The sequence below is a fragment of the Trachurus japonicus genome, chromosome 20 (genome assembly GCF_045865225.1).
Source record: "Trachurus japonicus isolate A0001 chromosome 20, Traja_1.0".
Classification (NCBI taxonomy): Eukaryota; Metazoa; Chordata; class Actinopteri; order Carangiformes; family Carangidae; genus Trachurus; species Trachurus japonicus.
Window position 1 is genome coordinate 10,028,650 of NC_140926.1, and position 27,332 is coordinate 10,055,981.

Here is a 27,332-nt window from a genome sequence, read left to right on the forward strand (position 1 = left end):
TCTACCATGTAATTTTCTTGTTTGTTTGAGTTTACACTCACAAATAGGAGGATGCTGTTCCTAAGACAACCATGTCTTAAAAACCACTTCTCCAGATGTGGGATTTCAATGTCTTGCTCAAGGACGCTTAGGTTGTTTGGATGCGTTACATACTCTCAGATTCACTGTGAAACCTTGTTTCTGCCAGCTTTCTTCAAAGAGTATGGTATTGAAGAAGGATACAGAATTATGACATCTTGGTTAGCATAGGGAATGCTGTGGTTACTCATTTGGCATCAAATTGCCTCATAAATAGCATTTGATCTTACTTCTTCATTCTCTGTGATATGTCCTGCATGTGTATAGTATATAGATCCCAACTGTGGCCACGGCTGAGAAGTGCAAATGCACATTAATTTCTCTCATCCGTCTTCTGTGGGTTGCATTTGCAATGTATAATTCATCAAGTAACTCTATGTTGATATCTGCATGTAAATTATCTTAGATATTGTGCAACTCATGAATTTCTAACGGCGTAGATGCACAGTGGCGCCACAGCAGAACATCGGCTCTGTTTTCTCTTGCTTCTGAGGCATGTAGTGAAAAGCACTTTGTGTTTTGGAGGGTTTTCAGTTGTGAAATGGGTTTTTAAAAAAAAACAAATTATGGCTGGAGTTTCTGTAGTAACACAACAAAAACAACAGGGACGTCTGGGCGTGCCTTTGCCATTACGGATCGACGGCACAGATTTAATAGAAGCTAAACCCTGACCAAGACAAGATCAGAAATGTGGAGGAGGTTTGATCATTTTAACCAACAACTGGCTGACTCTAAGAGAGGGAGACAGGAAAAATGGGTCATGCGTGGGTTATTGACAAGTCTTAATTTTCCTAAAAAAAAATTTATAACTAAGTAATGGAGATTTGGTGTTTTCAAACACCAATACCATGGCTTCTACAGAATGTGTCACTTATCCACTAATTTTGATGTTTGTGTTATATTTGGAGAAGATTTCCACTTTTAAACAAACACTGCTCATTCTTTACAAAACGCTACAGTCATTTGTAAAGACAAGATACCCCTTGCTGTTGTTTAGGCCAATTAGGCTCGAAATCTGCTGGCTTTGGGTTTGTGCCAGGGATGGGGAGTGAAAGTCTTTATGTGTCAGGGAGAGGCTTTTAAAAGGGATCTAGGAAAAAATAAAAAGGCTTGCAGATCTGCAGAAAGAAACATGCGCGCACACACACATACGTACATGCACCATTTCTGTCACTCGTCTCTCTTTTCTCGCTTTGCTTTTCCTTCTTCTCCCCGGGCAAGACGACACAAAACTGTGGAGGTTGATTTGTAGCTCCCTGCTGCACTGCGATCAGTTTGTTTATGTGATATTAATTCAAATAATTTGGCCCTGCACTGCAGACGTGAAATGATGGAAAGTGGTCTCTCAGTGTGCCTCTGTAAAAGAACCATTCATACTGAAATGGACTATATGGGCCTCTTCAGTAGATATAAACAAAATGATATTGATTTCACAGACTGAGCAAACAAAGCGAAGGATAACATTCATTGCAGGTAGGTTATCTTATCTACACATTAACTCTCAATAGATGGTCAATGTTAGTGTTTCTGAACTCCAAAAGTCACATTTAAAGACATCGTTGGAATTTTCTTTTTTTTCTTTTTTTTTACTGAATGACATTTACCATTTATGAATCACACTGTGTGCTGGCTGGGTCTAGCTCTTATATGGTATATTTTTCTTTCCCATTATTTCACTGTACTACTCTTTCAAGAAGGTCAGAGGTCAGACTTGGCTACAGAAAAGTGTCCCAAGAGCTGTGAGCCAGACTCTGTCTTCATAAAACCCACTTTATGGGTGTGGGATACTCAATTTCCAGGGAGCCCTCCTTAAGCTGAGAGGGTGTCTCCCCGTTTCACCTGCACCCATTTGTCTTTTTCCTTTTTCTCTCATAGTTTACAAGATGTACTATATGTTTAAGTAGAATGTGTCGTCTCCCTCTAAAATGAGAGGTAAAAGTTAACCAGTTTTGTTCCGTCAGGGTTAAAATGAAGTGGAACACTGGCTTAAACCTCTTCTTCATCGATGTATGACGGGTTTGTTGAGCTGTTGAATAATTAGAGCTCACAAGTTCTAATGAAACCAAAGGCACGGTGAGGTGTCTGACTTTGATCTTTAGGATGTTCTTAGCCCTCCAGTGCACCGAGCCTTAAACTGTTATGACGAGAGGGGTGAGCCAGGAGCGGAAGTTTTTAGATCCCGTCAAGTGTTTCAAAGCGTTACATCATTTGCATGTCTTCCACCAGGAGAGTATTGCAACAAGCCGTGTTTTAGAAGAAGAAGCCAGTTCCTTCTTTTTTTCCCCATATAGGGAGATTTTTATGGGTCAGTGAAGCAACTCTAGTAAAGGAAACGCAGGTGCATACACATTCACAAACATGATTCAACCACTCACTTTGCTGTTTTGAATACAGCTTGGGATATTGTGTAAGCCTAGATACTGTATACTGAGTCGTGCATTTCAATTCTCCAATGGTTAGTCTTACTTTTTCTCCTTTTATGATAGATTAACTAAGATAGCAGGGGGGCAATTTGAGGTCCAGCCTCATGCCCAGCAGTGGATGATTTTTGTTGGCTGACTGGAAGGGGCTGAGTGGAGACGGCCCCATGCTGCGACCGGCTGATGCACATACTGTATTGTAGGTGCACAGAGACAGAATAGACCCTAGTGCACATACTGTAATCATTAGAGAGAGCCCACATACACTGTCTTGTTTTCTGCCCTCGTCACATACGTATGCCACAGGGTAAATTCAAGGTCAGCAGGTTACCAGTTAGAGTTCAGGATGCAATGAGGATCCAGTTGAAGAGAAGCCGTGGTAACCGTTCGCATGGTTGCTGTGGTTGCTATGACGGCAGAGATCATCAGCCCACTGCAGAGATGGAGTGGTATAATGGGCAATTAGAGGGAGGGGATTTGACTTTGTGAGGAGTACATCAAAGTAGAGCAAAAAGTACAGATTCTGTTTTATCACTGTAGATACTGGATGGAGTTGTTGTGCAGTGTGTTGAATTGTTTGCAGAGGATACTGCCATTCTGTCAATATGTTTTTTTTTTTTAAAGAAATGTTTTTTTTTGCTATGCCATCTACTGTTTATTTATCATATTCATTCTTTCCTTCTTCTTTTTTTTTTGTTTTACATTTATTCAGTCATGTTGGCGGTGTTGGTACGGATTCCCAGACAGGCTGGATCTCATTAACTGTAGTCTGGCAAGTGGAGAACTGATCAATCATTAAAGTGCAATCATTATGACCTGTTGGAGGGGTAAGGGGAATTTGAAATTCAAATTTTCATGGCAGCAACCTGTCATACAAAGTGGTGAGGGGATGACAGAGCCATGAAAATATAACAGCATGATTTTAATTTGATATTTTTGTCAGACCTCAGAGGCAAGCCTATGGTCATGGCAAAAAAGTTAATAGATTAAATTAAGGGTTAAAACGTTGAGGGCTGTATGGAAGGTTAATCAGATGAATTCCCAGCTCACGTACTTTCATAGCTGTTATGTGTTGCTGTTTAACAGCAACAAGGCCGACAGAAAATCCATTGGCTTCTTGGTGTAAATCTAGTATATGCATTCGCTCAGTGTTAATTCAACTCGATGTTAAACAAACATAATGAACACCCTCCAGCCGATCACAATCGATTCCAGACCTTGGTAAATACTAATATTTATCACGGCTAAAACGAACGTGAAGTATATAATAAAAGGTTGCGTGATTAAAGTTGATTTAGCATGTGTGTAAAATTCATCATGTTATTAATTTTGGCTATTGATTATTCCTGCTGCCTTTGCGGCTAAGAGATGTTTTTCTGTAGCGACTAGCAGTAATTAACTCACAGTGTGATGCTCTGGAGATTAGCTTCTACACCTGCAAGTCTCTTCCTCTTCCTCTTCCTCTTCCTCTTCATCTTCTTCCTCTTCTTCCTCTACTCTGTGACCTGCATGTATAAATGGCTGACAGGCTTTTTGGCAGCCTGGATCCCTTAATTTGGACCCCAAACAGATTTCTGGCACTAGCTGCTTGCTACCCACATACTGTATACATATACATATACATATACATATACATATACATACGTATGTACAGTACATATACATATGCAAAGAAAAAACATTGAACATTAAAGGGATAGTTCAACATTTTGGCAAATTGGTCCATTGCCACGGAGTTGTTTTCGAGGTAAATTCATGCAAAACCACTGATGATTTTTGGCAAGCAGTCTCTGCATTTACCCCAAAAACAACTCTGTCTCATAACGTTCCGTTATTATCTCATAGCGTGGTGAATGTGCAGGTCACAACTTGTCCACGAGAGCATTTTGGAGTTGTTGGATTGTGTATTTGATGAGTTTGATGAGGGAAACCAAGAAATCCCAATAGCCTCCGTAGCGTAGCTCTGAGCAGCTCGTGGCTCTGCTCCGCCGTTCTAAAAATAGCTTGCACTGACAAATAAAGGTAACAAACCTACTGCTTTGACTATAGGGATTATGGCAATGGGCCAATTTGACAAAATGTTGAACTATCCCTTAAACAATATGAGCAGCTCCTGGCTTCGTTTTCTGCTACTGACATCTCCCATGTGATTCTTCTTGGTTTATTTTCATCATGTTATTACTTGTGTTTCCCCATTGTACAGTTTTTATCAGTGTGACCCATGAGCATGGTTACACAAGGGTAAAATTGCAACTTTGTGAATCACTTACTTATAATTATTGTTTCATTGTTCTGTTCTGTGGTTCATTTAACTTTTCATAGTTTTTGGTAAAACATTCATTTGTGTTTACTTCCAGACTGGATTTGTTATCTTGTTTCCCCGGCAACTCTTCTTCATCAAACATGACAAGGCTCGTTGTGCCCATCATTTGTAGTCTATCAAGGCCATCACTTGGGGGCGACGTGTTTTCTCTTCTGTCTTTGTCTTAAACTCATGATACCTTCCTTCTCTCAACAGCACTTGAAAACTCTCCTATTAGACTTAACCAACCCTCAAATAACCCTGATAGCCTGGTTCTCTTGTTCAGGCAGCAGCAGAACAGCTCCTAGGTAAATTACTTTAGTGAAGCAGCAGTGGATAATGATGCTGCACCTTTACTGCTCTCTCTCCTAATCCAGCAGTGTTTCTATTGGTCTGTCTCTGTCCATCTCTCACCCACACACACACCCACACTCATTCACACACATATATATAAACGGTCAGAGGGTACAGTCGAAGCTGGACATTAGCAGCTCACGAGGTCCTTCAGCAGCAGGGAACTACCAGCAGCCTGATCACACCGAGATAAAGGAACATCCTGAGTGCTTTTTAATGAGTTACAACCATAGTAGCAGGGGACTGGACTTAAAGCAACATTTCTAAAAGTTACATTTGCAAACAATCCCTCTTAACACACTGCGTTGAATTTATTATTAATTGTTGAATGTTCTGTCCTGAGAGTCAGGATTCATAACCTCACTCGCTTTATTCAGATCAGAGTCAGACCGAGCACTTGGTGTCTGGCTTTCAATTTTCAGGCATACATGTATATGTATGCGCACGCACACACATACACACACATATTCTGTGCTCATGCAGACAGACTAACCAGCTGCCCCTAGGCCTTTTGGCTTGTGAAAAGGGAGAGAGCTCTATTGTTTTCTCTGTGATTCAGTTATTACACAGAGATTAACACAGTGGAACTCTTCTGTGACACCCAAGGGCTTTGGACCCAGAGAGAGTGGGCACTGAATGCCTTTATCTTTATCTCTCTCTCTTCTCTCTGTCTCTCACTCTCTCTGTCGCTCATCCCATCTCCCTCAATTTTTCCCTGTCTGACACACACACACACAAACTTGCGCGAGATGTTACGCACTTCATTCAGGCGTTGCCAAACAAACAGTCGCAATTATGGCTAAACATGGACACACAGGCAGACACACACACACACACGCCACACTGATGCATTTGTCTGGAGGAATGTGTTTAGTAGCTGATAAGGAGGAGAATGGGACAATAACACTGAAACTGAAATGCCAGCACAGCGATAATTCTTTAACACACACCTGCACCACACTGCATACACAATCACAGACACACACAGTCACATGTCAGACATATAGACGTATAGGATCCGATATATTACCGGTAATGATGCAACAGTTTCCACATGACCTGTGCGGCAGCTAATAAATTATGTTATCGAGCTACAAAACACATCATGTCTTTGATGCCCAGTGATTTACATGACAAAACGGCAAAAGACATTCAAACACTGTATTTGCAGCAGAACTGATGATCGTCCCCGAAGAGAAGACGCGACAACTGCACATGAAATAAATGAACAATGAGGGGAGAGAGAGGCAGAGGAGCGATGCAGCCGGGTAAATGGAGAGGAATAGTGGGAGTGACAGTGAGGGGGGGGGGGGGAGGAGAGGGAGAGGTGAGTGAGCGAGAGGATGACATCATGCTGATAGGACTGAGGCAGCAGGGTCCCAGTGGGATCTCCCTTCCTCTGTCTGATGTATGGCATCACAGTGGGATCAAACACAACCAGTGGGGAGACTTTCAGCACAGAGCAGCTGGAAGAGCATGAAAATAACATCCAAGCCTTTTGTGTGAGCCTTCATCTCCATGTGTGTGCTTGTGCACATGCGTGTCACTTGTTCACATGCATGTCTTGCATATCAGACAGCAGCAGTGCAGTTCCATTTAAATTCCCTCCACAAAATGTCTATTTGTGATAATCTGGCTTGCTGATAATCACACTGAAGGAATATAAAGTGGCCTCAGAAATTACTCAGACCCCTTCTTCTCTCATTATTGTATTGTAAATCTAATTTTATGTGGATAAAATCATTTTTTTTTTTTTTTTACAGTTTAGTCTTAACTCAATAACCAAAGTAAAAAAAAAACACATTTCAGATTCCTTCTCAATCCGTAAAAACTCATATCTTCCCTCCATTGGATCCCAGCTGGATGCAGGGCGGGGTACACCTTAGAGAGGATGCCAGTCACGGCTGATAAATCCCACCTACGGCCAATTTTAGAGTTGCCAATCAACCTAGTGTGCATGTCTTTGGACTGTGGTAAGAAGCTGGAGAAGCCAAACAGGCACAGGGAGAACCTGCAAACTCCACAGGCTCCGGGATCGAACCCAGAGGCAACATTGTCCACCACTGTCTGCGCCAACCTGCTACACAGAATGAAATCTAATTATTTCCAAAAGTATTCAGACCATTGTTGTGGTAGTTCAGAGTGTCCTTTGCCTTAATTATCATTGAGATGTGTCTAGGACTTGAGTCCAGCTGTGGCAAATTGAATTAATTGAACATTGTTAGGAAGGACACACACCTGTGTGTATTTGAAGCCACAATTCACACTGCATAACAGAGCAAAAACCAAGCTGTCAAGTCCCACGGAGCGTCTATAGACCTCTGTGGTGGTGAGGCATACCATGCAGGGCAAGGGTGTAAAACTATTTGAAGACATACTCCAAAAAGGCTGTAATTGCTGCCAAAGAGGCATCTGCAAATGACTGAATTAAGAGTTTGAATACTTATGTAAATGAGAGATTTCAACAACAATTAAAGCTATAAGGAAATGGATTTTTAAAAGTTTCAGATCCCCATTAACAATGACAAACTGCATCCACTGCACAGTTGTGAGTAGGAATTAATCACGCATCCTAATGAGTTTTAATGACTTGCAGTTGTGGTGGGGATAAAGGTTCTAGCTTAGGGTGTTGTCAAACTCTGATTCACAACATGCAAAATTAGAACCTTTTAACAAGTGAAGACTGTCATTTTCTCTATGTGTATTCATGCATTTAAACTTTCTTTTTGTATTCAGTTGAATTAAAATGAATTATTTGACAGTTTATAAAATTATTACATGGAAGCACTTGATAAAACCAGATAGCTGCTGTACCAAAACACAGGGAACCAGTGATTTAAAGTCTCTGTGTGATCTTTACTTACAGGTGTTCTCATATCTTTAACTATGTATGTATATGCAAAACAGCTTTCAAAGCATGCAGTGGTGATGGCAGCGTGTGCGTGCGCGCAGGGTTGTGCTTGCAAACGCTGTCACCTCATGTAAATTATATATGTATTAAGTGTCAAGGCTGTGAAGGATAGGATGTGTGGATGTGTGTTGATATAGTCGTGTACCCGACAGCTCCCGGCCTCTCTTATCCAACTCTCAGGGGTATATTCTCCCTCACATGCCACAGCACAGCTCCTATACTGTGGCTTTATAGGTTTCATACTGTGGTGAGCTCAACAGTACAACAGCAGCCTCTGCTATGGAATCGAAATAATAAAACTTTATGTTGTGGTAAGCTGTGTTATAAATGGGAAGTTGCTGGATGCAGTGGAGTAGCAATATGTGCGTCTTAGCTGAAGCTGCTGTTTACTTACAGTATGCTTTGCATAAAGGGTGCAATGTGTTATTCATGTGTTTAAGTGAATCAGATGATATTAGATGCCAGGGATGATATTTCCAAGACATTTTATTATAAATGGAATTTGGCAATAACTTTATTTTTGAATTTAAAGGGGACATATAATGGAAATATCGCTTTTTGAAGGCTCTTTAACATATATTTGGGTGTTTGTTTTGCCTTCCGGCCCCCAAAATGTGAGAATTGACAAACAATCTGTAATGTGCAGGCTCCCTAGATTAAAATCCACGTGCTTTTACGAGCTGTTCCCTTAGGTTTTGAATTTGCATAACCCCACCCCTACCTGGGACTGGTAGACGGGGCGGGGCAAATAGTAGTTCATTTGCATTTAAAGGGACAGGCACTGAAACCAGCCGTTCTGAACAGGGCTGTTTTAAGAGTATAAAAAGAGAGCTGTGATGTTTGATCCTTGGGGCATTTTGACTGAGGCATGTCACAGATATGTCTTAAAGACACCTGGGTACTATTTTAATTTGTGGAAAGGGGGGCATAATATGTCTCCTTTAAAAAAAAAAAGAATGTCAGCTTTGAATTTACCATTTATTCATTTTCCACCTGAGGGTATCACCAAGACAAAGGTACCCTGTTCAAGTGCAAGTTACACTAAGGTGAGGGGCATGAATTTATACATTTTTTCTTTTTTCTTTTAGCTGGCCTCTGGATTTAACCCAATTATTTATATTGCAAGTATCTATCATGCTGTCTGAAGCATCTGGTTATGTAATGAATTTAAACACAAATGTGCAAGCAGTCTGTGTATGAAGCTCAGGCAGGCTCACATGATCAGCCTGCAGCAGGGTATGTGTGAAGTTTTCCCTCTATCCCACTCTGCTTTCTTGTTCATCACCTTCGTTCTTTCTTGCTTGCTTTCATATCCTTTTCCCTCTACCTACCTCCAACTGCTTTCCTCACTCTGTTGATCTGCTGCTCTCCAAGGTGTGAGTGTCTGTGTGTGTGTGTGTGTGGTGGTGCGGGGGGAGGGGGGCGGGGGGGGTCTATACACCACAGAGAGATGAAAACATAACAACAACTTAGAAATGATCTGCAGGAATTAGTGAATAGGACCGTTTTTATTGAAGCAATGTATTTGTGGGTGAGCTTTCACTGCTTTTATCTCCACACTGTCATGTTTACTACGCTATGTAAAACTAACAGTCAGATATGAAATGACCACCTATTTTTCTTTGGTTTTACATTTCATTTTCCCTCTTGGTCCTGTCAGAGGGCCGCACTCTTTCATTAGATTACAGAGCATCTCGGGCCTGCTGTTTTAGAGATAACACCCAGGTAAACGTTGGCCCTCACTCCCTTTTGAATGCCAATCATATCTTCACGTACAACACAGAACAATCACGGTCAAGGTTATCAACTGAACCCACTGTACCGTCATTGCTCTCCGTCGGAGTAACAGCTTTCTCTTTTTCTCTGTCACAGTCTTTCTCAGTCTTCGTGTATGTGTCTCCATCCTCCAACAAGTGTTTAAGATGAGGGAGAATACGTTAAAAGCACTTCTTTCAGTCCAGTCACGCTATCCCTCCACATCCACCTGTCAAAGGTGCTTGGAGTGCATGTCATCTCCGGTGTTAACACGTTAGCACTTTACAAAAGTCAGCGGCTCAGATGGTAATTGTGCAGACTTGGGTGAGTGACGCAAAGTGGTATTTTCCTTGAATTCCAAACATTTCAGAGGTATAATATCTTCAGACAGTGTATTTGAATAAACAGGCATAGGTGTAGGTGTAATCGACATTTTATAATTTCACACACAATAGTTCACATCCCGTAAAAGCTTTCAGCGTGTTTGTATCACGAGGGAATGCAGGGAACACATGTGGATTTCTTCACTTATTTTTCAAATTTTATTGACATAAAGTATGATCATGAGTGACCTTCAGATCTTTCCATTGTTTGTGTGCTATTCCACCATATGAAAGGCTGAAGTTTCTTTTTTAGCTGCTAGGCACCTCTCCGTTTCATGAGCACAGGGAGAGAAAGATTGGGGTGGAGGTGGTTTTTAATAGACACATTCAGGATGTGCCCGCAAAGCAAATAGCTGGTGTCGGCACTCTGCAGTTATATTTGGGGCACTTATGTCCAGAATTCATATCACCAGCCTGACTTTCACTACAGGGTCTCAAAGGGACAGCGGCAGCCTGCTCATTATTCATGTCTGTCAATTGTCCAAGTAGCAAAATTACCAAGGTTTGTTTTGGAACTAGTTGCCCACAGGAGCGAAACTGGAGCCTGGACTCGGTTATTAATTAATGGAGGTTTTTGAACTCCTGGTGGCCTGCACAAGCCACTTTCTGGCTGAACTTTTGGGAGAGGGTCTAATGATGCTTTTTCCCCTGACAGGGGCAACTTGATGGTGCTGGACCTGAGGCTTCAAAACAAAGTAGAACAGAAAGAAAAAAACAAACAAACAAACACTATTTCATTACTAAAAAGTCATTATCTGTTGTGTAGGCTGCCCTTACCATAAAGAGGAACAGAGCAGTATAGATTGTTGCACTGGAAATGGAAAGAAACAAATTAGAAGCTGTCACAATTGTCATTTTATAATTGGGGTATTGTAAAGCAAGTGCAACATGATCATGCTGGCAATGTTCTTTAACACTTGCTACCGAACTTGTGCGTGGGAAATGCGAGAGGGTGTAAGTTCTACTTTCACCATAGCGTGATATGTTAAGGCATTTACTTTGATAGAATTTTTTTTTAGATTTAGCTTGAAATTTATAATTGGAAAATCTGTGAAACACACTGACACACCCCAGGAGCCAGATGTAGACAATGTTGTGTTTTTCTTGCAAATAACCCCCTCGCACAGTCAGTCCACTGAAGGCTGCAGATTATTTTGTACTTCTATAAATGTTTAAAAGTTTGAAAACACTGTAAAAATACACACTGTCTTGCGTTCTCCTGCAGGATAGTAAGTCAAGGACAATGCTTCTCAGAGGCTCTCAATGATTTTAAAGAAACAGATTGGCATGACTGTCCTTCCCGCAGGCAGCTGCAAGGTGTTAGCCTTTATCCCTGTTTTTCTTACAAAGACAGGCTCTATAAATGGATTTGGGAATATTGCAAGCCATTACAGTCATGTCTTTACAAGTTTCATGACATGCACAAGTTATTGTACCTAATGCAATATGTGCAAATGTTGTGGTTCCTGTTAAGGCCCCTGTAATACACAAACATATGTTAAGTTGGTATCCCATGTGAGGGAATGGGTGAAATGAGGATTTTTTTTATTAATAGAGGAGGCTGAGAAATAAATCAAACAGTGAGAAAGAAAAAGAGCGAGTGGTGAAGTGTGTGTGCTCCACTGTGATAGGACTCTTGAGTTAATCCTGGACACCATCCCTGAACCATGTCATACAGATCATTCAGCCAATATGACAGGGCGACCAGGTAATAGGCAAAATTCATGGTGTTGTTTTATGTTTCACCATTAAATTAACAATATATTACCCATACCTTGTCCCACAAGTGGTGTTTTCTAGAAGGAAAACCACATTTCCCATGAACCCTGTTGCTCATTTTCACATGGGCACTGTTATCACAGGCTCTCCTCCACTTGGAAGATTTCCACCTGAGAAAATCAGTGTCAAAGGAAGTAGAAAGCTTGTGTGCATCCTGTGTGCATGTGTATGATGGCAATATGCCAATTATGAGGAGATTATCGGGTGCTCATTGTTCAGAGAGGTGTGAAGGAAGTCAGACGGAGGTGTGAGACAAAAGAAAATGCCTGATTTCTACCTACCTTCTCTCCTATTTTTCTCCTTTGTCTTTGCCTTTCATCCTCTCTCTTTTTTTAAACCCTCATCCCAGATTTTACGTCTTATCTCCGTGATCATTTAGCCTCTCTGACTTCTAAACCACTTTATCCACACTGCATAATCTCCATCTTTGACTTACTGCTACTTCCTGTCCGTCTCTGGTCTTGTGCTTCTGAAGTGACAGGAGAAGCTGTGGCACGCCGCCTTCCTGCTGACAGCTCTTGCTTTGGGAAGCAGCAGCTTTATTTCAGACGTGTTAATCACCCACAGTATTTATTAGTCTGCCAGTCAAGGTGATGATGCTGCTTATGAGCTGTCAATTGTTTACAGCCGCTAGAGGTAAAATGTTGCTTTTGTAATCGCCCAAAATCTGATCACCAGTGTTTTTGTTTGAGTTATGTCACAAATCTTATGCCAGATAGTCTTTGTCCATGATCTTGTTTTCTCAAAATGATGTATGCCCTGCTTGCATCATAAAAAATCCATCAAAATAGAGAATAAAACTAATAGAAGCTGTGCTTGTGTATGTGCACAGACAGCAGAGTGGGACTGGGATCACATGGCTCCTCAGTGTGTCTGTATGTTTATTTTTCTGTCTTCCTACTGTCTCCACTGTCCGTGGAAGAAAATTTACATCATTCTGTTCATTCAAGAAAAAAAGTTGGAATTATTTGCTCCTCTCCTCCCTGGTTTCTCTGACATTTGGGGGAGAGATTTCTAACTTTGTATGCAGATGGTTTCTCCTGCATGTCTTCAAGCGCAGCACCCAATCTAGGTCAACCATCTCGCTGCCTCCCAGCTGCCTGACTGAGCTGTGTGTGAGCGCATTCGTGTGTGTGTCTGTGTGTGCAGTACTTTTAGTGCTCCAGGCTACACCAACAATAACAACAACAATTGAAAATATATTTGTTACTTCTTTAAGAGAAATCTATTAAATATTAATTTTTTTCTATAGAGTACCAAATAATTTTTGTACTCCAAATAACAGACCAGAGTATATCACAGAAATGCTACAGTAGCAATAGCTGGGGGTATTGATTGAAATAATCAATGTTGCTGTCTCTGTTGACTGCTTGCTCTGGGGCTTTTGATAGTGAGCAAAACAGGCCTCAGGCATCAGATCACAGATGTCTGTGACCAGCCTCCAGAATAACTGAGGCTGCTGGAGCCGTGAGCCACACCCACCACCCCTAGTCTCACTCTGTGGTCTGGTCCGGCCTCCTCTGAAGTTATCCGGGCTGGCTCTTATCTACTGGGGGGAATTTAAGTTTGACAGACCACCAATACACATTTTCAATCTGTGCATAATATGGATATTCACGCTTTTAGTCCTTTCAGCACATGATTGCATATTATTACGGCCCTCTTGGACCCGGGGACTACAGAAGGACCAAATGCTTTATGCACCAGTTGGTACATGAGCACAAAATCACAGACATACTTGCATACTGCATCAGTGAGTGATTTACATTCATGGTGAGTATTTGTCATGTCCATTGCAAGAATGTGTTGGTGTGTACACATTTGTTTGTGAATGTGGATATCTACTGAAAAGCACGATTTATACATGACAACATTTTTTCAGATATATTTGTTTCAATTTGAACAAAGTCACATTGCAGTTCTTTTGAAATTGATGTGCATGGTTTATAAAGTTATAAATCTGTTGATGACATAAAGTACAGGTGCTATAGCCCATTTGTTATGCCTACTTTGGTTGTTATGGTGTTCTAATTATGCACAGGCCTGGTATATCTATTTTTAGTTGTGGGTGTGTTTGCATATTCAGAAATGTTTACATGCTTGCCCACATGGGTATATGTTTTAATTCACATGTCATATGCATGTCTGTGTGTGTGTGTATTTGTCTACATGCATGTAGTGTGCACTCTCAATCTCTCAGCAGTGCTAACTGAATTATGCATTATTCAGAGTTTAATATTAGATGCCACATGTAGGTAAATTGGAGCTATCAATCACCCAAGACATTCCTGTGTGGCAGAATATGTGAATCATTTTTGAAAGGCAAAATTGGATGTGGAAATTATAATTATTATTTCTTAATTTCCCCAGTTTTGACTCATGCTGACATTAGGGCTGTGAGCTGTATGCAAGGGTTGGTTGTTATTCTTGCTTTTGAGGATGCTGCTCAAGTGCATACAGCTAATGATACAGTGTATAAGGTAACATTTACCCATTTTTGTCAGATACAAAGTATACAAAATATTTTAAGTTGAATTTATATTATGTCTATTCTTTCCAGTCTAATGCACACATTCCTCATTTGATTATCCTATGAGAAACAAACGGGGAAACATTAAAGATGACTAACCATTTTATATCAAAAGAACATTTCCTTGCAGAATGAATTGCCTTGGGCTGGGCCATGCGCGTTTTTAGGTAAATTGGAAATGGCAGTTTCGTATAAATGTATGGGAGAAAGGGGTCTGGAATATCAGCGGAATAGTCTCCCTGTTTTGAGCACATTGTAAGAGAGATTAGTAAGTTTAATAGTATGTCATTTTCTTGTGTCCTCTCACAGCTGTAGGAGGAGTAGCAAACTGAAATTTGTCAGGGAAGATGCATAATGAGGAAAACACAGGATAACAGTAGTGCCTCGGAGCATTAGCCCCATGGCACTAACTATATACTGTAGATTTGATAGGCATCAATGTATATTTGAAATACAAAGTAGATAAAAAGGTTAGCATGAGCCAGTTTTAATAATGCGGACATGGATCACATCAATATGCATTTAGGCCCAGAGGAATACGTCATTAACAGCTGTGTGCCTGCGAATGTGTGTGCGTGTGTGTGCGCTCAAATGTACATGTCTTTCCTTCAGTGCTTGTGGGTTCAAGAGACTTCCCATCAGAAACTATAATTTGGCTTTGAGTCACCATAAATGTGCTCTAAAATGCATGAATAGCCATGTAACACTGAGCCATTGTGGAAACATTTGTCTTTGAAACGTATACAGTGTATTAGTTCCTCTTAGGCCAATTAAACCATGTCAAAGGAAGTACCGAGTGAATACTGTCTGTGTCTAGAGGACGAGAGAGCTACTTTTTTATGGCTCGATGGAGAACACTTCAGCATTTTACATTAACCAGGAGAAATTCCCTCAAAATGTCAGCAGAAAAAATATCCCCTGCTCTCTATCCTCTATTCCCCTTAGCCTACTCTCCAAAGTTGCTTCACACCTGAATACAAAAAGAGATCATGCCAGCCCACAGGCAATGTCTACAAATGCAGGGATCATTTACATCAAGCACAGTCATTTTAACTAATCAACACTGGTTATTACCTAATCAATAACATGGGCAAGTATATGTTCAGTGAGTTCATTGTGTAGGTACGCTATTTCATTCTGAGTGCAATCTCTCTGGATGCTGTAACCGTCATGGTAATTCTATCAATCATGCAATGAAAAGAAGATGTAAATATGTCAATCGAAAGTTTCAGATTTGATTAAATATAGCTACATTACAGTGTATTGTCTGTCGGCCTAGCCTTACCTTTAAGTCAAATGTCTCTGTGTGTGTTTTATGTATTTAAAGGTTTAGTGTGTAACCCCAAAATCTGAATATACGACCCATGAATGTATTAGTATAAGTGTATAATCGCTATAAAATAAAATTTGTTTGGTTTTCGTAGCCTTATAATTCTTCTTTTATATATACATATAGCAAGGGTCTTGCTTCAGAGAGTCTCGCCATCTTGCGCTAGTTGTGGTAAACACTGTCACTTTGCCGACGGGAGGGGTGAGTGCGAGCGAGCGAGCGAGTGAGCGCTGCAAACTAGAATCTGAACACTTGATATCATGGTTTTACCTCCATATTACACACTGGACCTTTAAAGCGTACAATATATGACACATTTTCAGTATCAGTTATCATTGATCATAACAACAAAGTGGCTCTAGACTCCATGTCCAATCCACTCCATGTACAATCACCCTTGAATGTAAGTGAGTCCTTGCAATGACCTTTAGTCTGTAAATATGTCGTATCAGGTGTTTATGAAGGCCTGGACTTTTGTAACTATTGTAGACAGTGAAGGCCAAACCGAAATGAGACAGTCTGGTCCATGGAGGATTTACACTGCCTCCACCAGCTGTGCCTGCTGCTACCGTTGCGTTGCAAAGCGTGGTTCCTGTCGCCTAGCAACCTTGACAACACGGACCTTTTTATTTCACAAGGCCCCTTGGTTTTAACAGATGTACTGAGCTGAAACACAACACTTACATTTAAAAATGCCTCTCTGTTGGTGCCTGGTCGTCCAGCTGTGATGCAATCGGTAAATGCAGCCTCTGAGGGAAGCTGCCCCTGAATTGAGACACATCTTATATCAAAGCCACAGAAAGTCCATCATACATCCTTCGCAGGTGTATGAATGACGTGTTCTCAAATGTCTGGAAGTGATTTTGACTCGTGGGGAGTTTCTTTAGGCTGCTCAAATTGGGAGCATTTTCTGGAAACAAGAGATCAGCATGACTCAAATGTTCTATTTTGCAATGCTTAAAAATGAGTTAGTGAGTCAGAATTTGAGTATGACGTGACCTGTCACAGTAGGGAAAAGCACAGGTGTTACTAATAACACTAACGAGGGCTCTACCTTGTATCCCAGCAACTAAAGACAGATTGACAACCGAGGGGCCAGCATTCACAATACCAAAAAGATGTCATTCATTTCATAACTTACAGCTGCACTTCTTCTACTGGGCCATGTCAAAAGGTCTTTTAAAATGAACACCAGGAGGATTCAAACTCTATACCTAGCATTCCCATATTTTTAAACATCATCCTCATTCTTTTTCTACAGCTGTCACACATTCCTTCCAACCTACACTGTATTTCAAAGCTTCGTAAATATTTCAGCAGTGTCATTTCATGTGTGGGGTGGAGTGCACGCTTTTGATTGTATTCCTCCGAGGAGTCGCCCACTCAAACGTGCTGAGGACAGTTGCTTCCCGATCACGCAATACTCGGGACTCAGTCTTTGAAGACTGAATTCCCATCCTTAATGTGTTTTTCTTAATACATGTGAATGAGTGTTGTTGGCATAAAATAAATTTAAGACGTAGGCTACATCCTCAACTTAACAAAGAAAATCAATCAATTGACATTTGAGGGTCTTACTTATTTCAGAGCACTTAAATTATAAGCAGTTGTCCTTTACCATATTGCAAGCTAAAGACGCAAAATGGAAAGAGACCCACAGAACATGTGTGCATACTGGATGTCTGGATGTGTTTGCAAGGTGTAGCTATGTGTGAAGGCCTGTCGGGTCGGAGCGTGAGCATGGGTTAGAGGTGTTAGAGGTGCTAAAAAAAGCTCAATTTCAACATATGGCGTAATTTAATTGGCAACCAAAGGATCCATTGTAATGTAATGGAAAGCCAATATGCATGCCTCCAGGAAAGTACAGCTGAATGCAGCATGGAAAATTACACAAACACAAATGAATTGACGTATCGATGCTGTGGGTAGATAATGGATTGAATGATGGATAACAGTAGCCTAATAGCGTAAGTAAAGGAAGCAGACCTGTGGATCAACACTGGTGTCTGAAACATCCCTATACAATGCAATACATTGGCACAGCTTCAAAGTGTCGTTCTTCTCCTTTGTGGCGTGGTTGCAGTGCCCCTGCGGTGTAGTTGCTGTTACGCAGTATCCGCCGACTCTGCTACTCTGCTCCAGCCTCATAAAATCCAACATAGTGCTGTCTTTTCCACCACCAGGTGTTGTAAAGTTGCTCCCTCATCACTTGCAGCTTTATGTTGATGCAGAGGAGAGACCCAAAGCAGGCTGTGAATTGCTCAACTGATTTCACATTGTACGGGGGCGACACCAGATGAATAGTCTTACAGTCTTTTATACAGGGTTTCAGTCAGAGATCAAATATCCTGTAACCTAGATTTGAAACAGCAAATAACTACTTTCCATGCAGAGAAATACTGGAGTAATATCACCCCGAGAAGAGAATAAAAATTTGCTTTGTTCTGAGGTGCTGGTGGTCCAGTGTAAGATTGAATGGCAGTGACAATCGTTCCCAGAACCTTTAAACATAGCTAGCCTACTTAATGTGATGCCACAATAAAGGAAATATTCAACAGATATTAGGAGGGCAACTTCTCAGTGAACCCTGATCAACAGATTTTATCAGCCCCCACTTTGCAAGTCTGAAGCCATTTCTGCTTAATCTTATCAGAGCTTTCAGTTCTGCAGCCTCTCTTAAAATCAAAGGGCATTACACAGTTGAGGTTCTTGTTCATACAGGGCATGTGAAACGTTTCATGTAGCCTATAGCCTACATAGCCTACTAGGTGGTGGGTGTGCAGGTTAAAAACAATGCTACTTTGAAGCCAAGGACAAGCTGTCTGCATTGCTGGCAGCTGATATCACTTGACTGCCTCAGAAACATACGGGAAAAAAACAAAATCTATATAGGCCTATGCTTTTAACAATTTAGCCTACTGATCTTCATTAAATATTCCAGTGTTCATAACACGCTGATGAATATGTGGATCTGGGCATGTAGGCCTACAGCCTATACTGTAAGTGCTGGCACTTTTATTTTTCAGTGTTTGTTTTGTTATTGATATCTTTATTCGCTATGACATGTGCTGCTGCCTTTCTTGGCCAGGTAGCCTAGGTCTCGATCTGGGTCTTCTGGTTAAATAAAATAAAAAATAAATGAAAGTGAAATATTATTATTTAGCCTATCTCCACTTGAAAGGATTCGTTTTTACGGGCTTGAAGATGTGATGCTTCAAAATCATGTTGAGAGCTAATAAAAAAGGAAATTGTTGTCATTAGGCTACTAGCCTATTAGTTGCTTTCCACGCGTCAGTAATGCATGAGTAACACAATGGTCCGGGTATCAAAGCAGAGCACTTCTCCTTTAAATGTGTCAGGTAGCTGCAGGTGGTCTTGTTGGCTAAATTAATGCGTTAATTAATAAGTTAACGTTAAATATGAAAAGACAGAAAACTTTCTTAAATTGGCCATTGACTCTTCTCACAAAATCTTTTATATGAGATGTTTACAGAGAAACGCGACAGTCTGTTATTCCTGGGAAGTTTAAGTTAGCTTAGCTATGTTATGTTAGCCTAGCCTAGCTTAGCTTAGCCTAGCCTAGCCTGGCTGCACCGCAACTTCTCTTCTGAATGGATCATGTAAAGTGGTCGCTATGGCTCGTGTTCGACACAAGTAAGTTAATGTATATAAACATGTCACGACATGAACTGTGTTTATCAAATGTTGGAAACGAGCCGCTATTTATCTGAGCTCATGCACCACAGGTGGCTCTGGTTTGTAGGCTACACAAACAGCACAGAAGCGCATGAGGGACAAACAAGCAAACAAACAGTAGAAGAGGCGGTCTCTGTGAAGTCACTAATAAATTCAAAGACAGAAGTGGTGTGCGTTTCGGGTTTCAAAGATAGCAAATTGTCAAACTAAAGATGTGAAATAGAAGCTAGTTGTTCACTGTTTTTTGTTTTTTGCTAGTCGTGCTCTCTAACAGGTGCATCCGGGTAACTGAGGCACATAATTTCTTGAGTTGCATGTGTGGCTGTCTGGCTGATAATGTGGCAGAGAACCAAAAGTTGCAATGGTGGCTTATCATGGTTTTATGTTTCTGCATCACCAATCAATGAAAAATATAATATACTGCCCACTACAGCTTGTTTTATGGAGGGAGGGAGAGACAGCTGCATCTTATAGTAACTTACCTGCAATCCTTCAATTTGGCATCAAGTGCATCCATGTAACTGTTTTAATATTGTTGATAATGCCCCAGGATAGAGGTTCAATTTGCAGCATTAGTTTTCCAAGAATCTCATTCATATCCAAGCCAAACTGAGATTGTAACTGAATTATTTCCAACTGAACTGATATTGAATTAGGAATCAAATCAAATCAAATTAGGACCTTGTGACTCAGAAATGAATTGATTCAGTTAATGAGCAGCAATATCTAGCTCTTGTTCATATATGTCTACATAAAGCTTGTGGGTTCTTCCTATATTGGATTTCTTTTCATTATAAATTGATGTCTAATTAATTTTTGACAGAAAATGTCATCACTAAAGTGCTGCTCTCTCCTCTGGCAGCTGCTTAGGAAATACACATAGACAGCCATATGCCTATCAGCAGGTTGTTTCTCTATTTTTGGTGGAACATGGGTGAAAAAAAGGCGAGATTCCATATCTCTATCACGCAACACAACGTTGAGAGAGGTAACTCTCATGCAGCCAGTGTAACCACTCTAACTCACACTGAAACGCTCACACAGTGTACCCGCAGTGTGCTCCTGGCTTGAGATGTTCTTAAAATCTGAAAGGTCCTGTTGGATTTTAAAAGCTATAAGAGATACAAATTAGAGCATATACTTAGGACATTTAAAACTAAACAGTCATGCACAGTCTGGAGCTAACAACCTAATATTATTACAGACAACAGGCAAAATTATGAAAATGGCAAGATAGGATTGGACAGCGTGCAGCAGGGTAGCCTAGAATTATTTCCACTTACTGCGACTACATCATCATTAAACTTTTGTATGTCTAGACACTGATAGCACTTTGGTTAATGATGGGGAATGACCGTGGAGTAGTTTAATACAGAGAAAGCCCACAGTGATTTGACACATGACATGTTTAAAAGCATTAAACCAAACAATCTTTCTCTTGCCGTACCACAGATGTGAACCTTGTTCTCTGATGTGTATAGCTATAGTTTCACCAGGTGTATATCCGCCATCTCATGAATCAGCTCCCATTGCTGTAAGTCATTCATTCAACAATTACGTTCTTTATGAATACAATCCAGGCACAAATTACTTCTGTCATCACAATGTGATGTGGCAAAATAATATTATACTATAGCTGTAAACATAATTTCTCTGAGATGGCGGTGTTGTTGTTTTCACAGCAACCAAACTGAGGGATTGCAGGAATAAGAGGCAGCTGTCTCTCCCTCCCTTCACAAAGCAAGCTGTGGGCTACAGTATATTTTTCATTGACTGGTGATGTAGAAACATAAAACCATGATAAACCACCATCACAGCTTTTTGTTCTCAGCCACATATTATGATGATATGACATCACATCAGCCGCAGTGCTGTGGGTAGATTTACCTGAGACAACCTGGCTAGGATGTCACATTGTAAAATTAGTGTATTTCAGTGTCTATCAATCTTAAAGCAGATATCAGTGGCACGGCCGTTTCGGCTAATGCTGTGTTCAAGGCAGGCTTTTGAAACCGTAAGTTACAGCTTCAAGTCACAACTACGACTTGGTAGCGTTCCAGGTAACCCGTAGCTCGTGTTTTTACCGTCCTGTTGTCTGTGAAAGTTCCCTATAACGGCCACTCGTAACTTCCGACCCGTGAACTCGTACCAGATCGAACTGGTATGACTTCACAGGAAGGAAAAACACAAAGTACGAGTTTCCTTGAACGCACCATGAGTTAGCAGCCCCCGCCCTTGTCAGGCATCAATTGGTCCTCGTGCTACGTCACCACATTCACGCGCATCCCTTGGCTGCACACACAGCCCTTCATGCCGTTCTCTCCCCTCATTGGATAACACTTGTATCCCACAAGGAAAATTTTCTCCTCGGGTTACAGCAGAGCAGAGTGACGGAGAGACTCGTGTTTAGGCTGAAATACTTCATGTAAGTGATTGCTGACGGAAAATAGGACTATTTAGGACTTATATTAACAAAAACATTCCACTGATATCTGCTTTAAGGATTGAGTTGTTCAGCAGAAATCTGTAATGCACACAGAGGGGGATGTGATTGCTCCTCAGCTTTTCCGTTGTCTACTTTGCTGACTGCAAATTTGCGAAGGAATTATTAGTAGTAAAACTTCAAACCGTGATGTGCACTTCCTCTATTGTTTACACTTTGTTCTCCCAGGAATTCTACAAAACGCTAAGTCCTCTGCCATGCTGCCAAAAACAGGAGGCTTTGTCTGAGCTTTTCATGTCTTATCTAGGCCTGAGCCAAATGAAATGTCAAGCCGTCATTCCTGCTCAGTTCAACAGGAAGCTGCACACAACTCATATTAGCCAGAGTGTGCTACAGTTAAATGTGTCCCCGGAGCTACAAAAGCCCCCCTTTAAGCTGAGGTTCCTGTTACATTGTACCCTGCAGGACATAACACATCTATTCAATAGCAGCTTAACTGTGCTTCCTGACAATAGCCTGAGAAGAATATTGGGGGTGATGGAGTATTGTGACATTTGATGGCGAATGTGTTGGTGCTGGGATTATCTCTGAAGCAGCCAATACATAGTGAGCCAACTTTGCAATTTTCTCAGCACAGCACCTGCCTGGACACTAATCACAAAGGGTTTGTGCCTTCTCTATACATGATCACTGGCTTCCTCAGGAAATAAATGGTTCACAATGATGTCTATGATTGTATGCGGAGGCTCCAAAATTGCATTTGTGCTGGGGTTGGATTAAGGTTTTTTTTTTCTTTCAGTGATTCTGATGAGTCAGTCCACAGAAATGCACTCATCAAAATCACTCAAACCTTGTGTTGCTTGCTGAATGTGACTGTATTTGCCGTCTGTATTTGCCAGTATAGTAAATATTGTGAATACTGTGTCACAAAGCAATTGGATAAAAGGGGTTATCTGATTAGCAAAGCACTGTTCTTCAGTGTCGGTGAATACAGACAGTCACTTGAATGGCAATAATGAATAAAGTTTTGTTTATTCAGAGTTAGACAGTCAACATTTGCAAATTTTCCTCACAGCACTTACAGTACAGCCAGTTGGCACAGACATTGTGACTTAACAAAACTGGTAGAACCAGTAATGGCTGCATTTTTTTTAAATAGGTGATCCAGTTCCAGGGCTTTGGTATTGTGCTGGCTGGCGCTGGCATGGCTCATTGGCACAGCTTCATTGAGTGAAGCCATCATTAATGTGATTAGTCACACATGTAATTTTCCTGCCATGAGAAAGGTCTGTCATGCCTATTTCAAAATACAATAGACTTTAGTGCTGCAAATGTAACCGGATGGTTTGTGGAACCAAGGCCAAAACTATCACCAAGGATTTACTGATTTATTGATAGAGGACATTTTCTATAGGTTTATTCTGCTGTGGCGGGTCAAGGCTCAGTTCACGACAAGAGGTGTTTGCTGTGGAAAACAACTCCGCAAAGGAGGTGAGACGAGTCTCTCCCCTGCCCACTGACTTGCACATTTGGCCGTCTCTCGTTCAATACAAATGCGGCAGTCGGCCAGATGGTGTAATATGGTCTTTGCTGGGGTTCTGGTTGTTCAGGAGCCAAACTCTGGTGACTCATCTTCACTTGGGAGGGGAGATGCCAGACACAGAAGTGGTGTTTGTCAGTGAGAGTGAAAATAACCATATGCAGGCCGTCTCACTAGCATCTTTTATTTACCGACACCACCCTGCCTGGCCTGCAGTCTGTCTGCTGGCTGGCTAAGTGGCTGATAGACTGACTGGATGTTTGATTTTTGTAGGCTTTGTGGATCCTCCCTGACTTGTTTACCGTCTGTGTAAGCTGTCTGAGTTGATACTAATGGCTCACTTAACCCTATAGTGTCTTTCTGATTAGCCCTCTAAATGATATTACTGTAAATAAATATCTGCTCTAAAAAACCGTAAAACACTAATGAAATCTATGGCTGAACTTGCGCAGCTTAGTGTACACACGCCATTGTGTGGGAACAGAACGGGTGAGTGTAAGTTAATGAGGACATACTTGGATCTCTGCATCAGATGTCAGAGGTGAGGGGCTGAGATTTGCACCGACTTGTAAAGTGAGAGACAGCACGGACAGCATGATGTAATCCCACTTGCAATCACTTCATTATTTGGTCTTTTGCTGAAGTTGGCGCTGCTGTATTGACAAAATCCTGTCCCTATGGATGTCTTATTAAAACTCGCAGACCAATTTCTTGATTTCTCAGGCTCTTTATCTCCCCCACTCTCTCTCTCTGTCTCTCTCTCTGAGGCTCTTGGCTCAGACAGGAAAGAGGCACAGAGGCTTTTATTGATGGTGTTAAATCAATTCCAATTAATGTTATAGAATTATAAAATGACTTTACCTTGTGAATCTCATTCAACAAGCAACTTATTTTTATATGATACTACTACAGCAACTGTAAAGCAATTGTAAAATGAAAGCAGAAAAAAGTGTGTGGCGTCTCTGTCGACTTCTAGGAATATCTTAATCTTAATTACCACAGAACATGGATTCAGAGAGAGAGAAAGAGGGAGAGCCAAAACAGTTTTTCTACCACTTACTCTGAGTTTCAGACCAGCGTCACGGCCGTCACCACACACTGCCAGTTTTGTTCCAGCACTGTGAACTGTGCCTCGCAGGGCCGATAAGGTCAATGAGGTTTCTAGAACTGATATGACCCTTGACCTATTGTATATTTTTAGGCAGAAAACAGTCTGTTTTTCCACCACCATCTCATCTAGTACTAACCTACAGGCATTCAAGTTGCACACAAGAAAATGTCAGTCCATGTCAGTTTAAAGATCCCATGTTGTATAATCACAAATGTACAGCCACTGCCATCTGCTATGCCGCCAGCGCAGCCCACATTGGACTTCACCACCCAGTGTTGCAGGATTTGGATTCTTTGGGTGTTTGAAGTGAAATTTTGCTAGATTTATATTCGATCATGCACAAAACAGATCAATCAGATCAATTCTGAAAGGCTCAGAATCTCTTCTCTGATTGGCTCACCAATCTGTTTCTACAGTGAAGCCTGAGAGAGGAGATGTAAAACTACATTGATATGGTTTTTAGGTTCTTAAAACTGCAAATGTATCTTCTTATGGATGTCTTAACTTCAAATTAAAAGCAAGTCAAGTATTAAATATTGTGCATTTTAAGTGTTAAGCATTTATAGCGTATGGCTGGTTATTTCTTGGTAAAATAAAGGCAATGTTTGATGGCCTGGAGCAGAAAATAGGATTCTAGTGTGTTTATCATGGCATTTAAAATAGCATCTGGTGTCTGTGGTGGAGCACATTATAGATGGTTCAATTTAGAGGTGTCAAATATGTTATCACCCCAATGTATCCAGACTTGTTCAGATATATTCAGACGAGACAGACGTTAATTTGTTGCAGTTGTTGAGGTGATGTTTGATTAAGGTCGTACACCCAAACATTACACGTTTACCTTTTTAAAGTGAATCCAGCCAGACTTTTTTTTTTTTTGACATGAACTGTCAGCTCTCTGTAACTCATCACTTCCCTTTATTCTAGTAATTAAAATCATGATGAGTGGGGAATCACATTATCTGTTTGTGAGGTGACACAGGCAGTGACACAGGTGAGAGGTGTGACTGTGTGTGTGTGTGTGTGTGAGTGGGTAAGTTGAAGACTAATTGCTGGTTGCACGTAGCATCCAGGCTTTGGAGCTCATTAACATGCAACAAGCATCTACTGCATCCACAGCACTGTTGAGTCAGGGTGGTGGACTTGCTTAAAGGATTGGTTCCACCTGATATTAAATGTCATAAATGTCATACTCACTCTCTTTTCCGACCACAGTGAATGAGAAAAACAACTTTGCAATTTGTATTCCCCACTTTATTAGATCACTCAAGCGTGGTTCATCTATAATGGCACCATTTCCCATAACATAAAAGACACAACAGTATTGCAAATGGTGCTGAGCAGAGCAAATACAGAATAATGTTATTAAACAAAATTGGTCATCGGATCTGGAAATTTAAGTACAAAAACAAAAAGAAAAGCTCTGCAGCTAATGGGGCCATCATTTTTGTGTGCAAGATGTGGGCAGATTTATGGAGGTCTGTTTGTAATTCACGTCACCAATATGCTTGTTAAGTGTTATTCGCACTGAATGGATCGATTGACAGGTCGACTGAGTAATGACTGTGCACAGGAATGCAAACTTTGATGTCAATTGGCAGTTTGTCTCTGAGGATTTTAAACTGACTTAATTTCCTCCATGCGTTGTACATCAGCTGGTGACTATATTGACCAAATTGACACATTACTATGCCAAACTACATGCTAAACTACACCAGCTAATAACTCCCTGTTGTTTTATTATTATCCCACATGCACATCTTTCTTGCATCTCATGCAGTATCTTTCCCTCGCCTTCTGTATCTCCCACCACTCCCTCCTCCACACCTCATCTGTCTCAGTTTTTAATTGAATCTGAGTTTGGTTGCTTTGTTTCTTCTTGGCATAACATAAGTGATACTGTGTGTGGAAAATGGCTAATATGACAGAGATTCAGTCTTTGAATAAATCACAACTGTTGGTGTAATAGTGCTACTTCAAACCAAAGTGTAATTTATAGGATAATCTGTCACAGAGGCGAGGTGACGGCGTAGGTCTTCTCCCTTCGCAAGTAGATTTCGTGAGCTTACTTTAGGCTTTAGAACTGGATTGACATTGATATAACCTATTTTTACCCACCTCTTTTTCCTCAGTGCTGTACTTTTAACTGGCTTAACAGTAATGCTTCTTCTTTCTCTGTGTTTGTGTGTTTTTTTTATATTAGCAATGCCAGTGCCAGACCAGCCTGCGGAGCAAGAGAAGGGGGCCATGGTTGCCCCCGTCATGCCCGCCTCCAATGGGGACAGAGCTGAGACAGAGACGACCTCTTCCATCCTTGCGTCTGTCAAAGAGCAGGTAGGAACTCCTCCACGTACATGTGTCTGACCCGAATTGTGTTTACTTTGGCAAGAAAGAAACACTGTTGCTGTTTTGCTTTCCACTCTTTCTTTTGCGCTTTGCACTTTTCTTCTCTCATAGTCCACGTACAGCTTGCTATGAGGCAGGTCAGGAGGTTGTCACTGTTATTCAGGATTAAAAAAAAGGCGCTCTGCTGTTTTAAAGTGTTTAAAAGAAACCGAAGATTGATTGCTGCCAAGGGAAAGCAAGAGTTTAATGGATGGAAATGATGGAGATTACAGGGTGAGAGCTGTAGCCAAGAAAGCATAATTGAAAAAGTCATTAAAATCAAGGCCATTACTCGATAGGGAGCGCTGAAAGGTG

At 41.0% G+C, this 27,332-nt stretch overlaps 1 protein-coding gene across 4 annotated transcripts in view; it reads left to right on the plus strand.

Moving 5' to 3' along the window:
- ctnnd2a (catenin (cadherin-associated protein), delta 2a) overlaps positions 1–27,332 on the plus strand; it is a 247,828-nt gene that overhangs the window by 10,241 nt on the left and 210,255 nt on the right. For all 4 annotated transcript variants that reach the window (XM_085762951.1, XM_085762953.1, XM_085762950.1 and 1 more), the window contains exon 2: positions 26,836–26,966. In XM_085762951.1, the coding sequence (XP_085619077.1) occupies positions 26,838–26,966 (129 nt within the window). In that variant the 5' untranslated portion in view covers positions 26,836–26,837. The remainder of the gene's footprint in view (positions 1–26,835; positions 26,967–27,332) is intronic.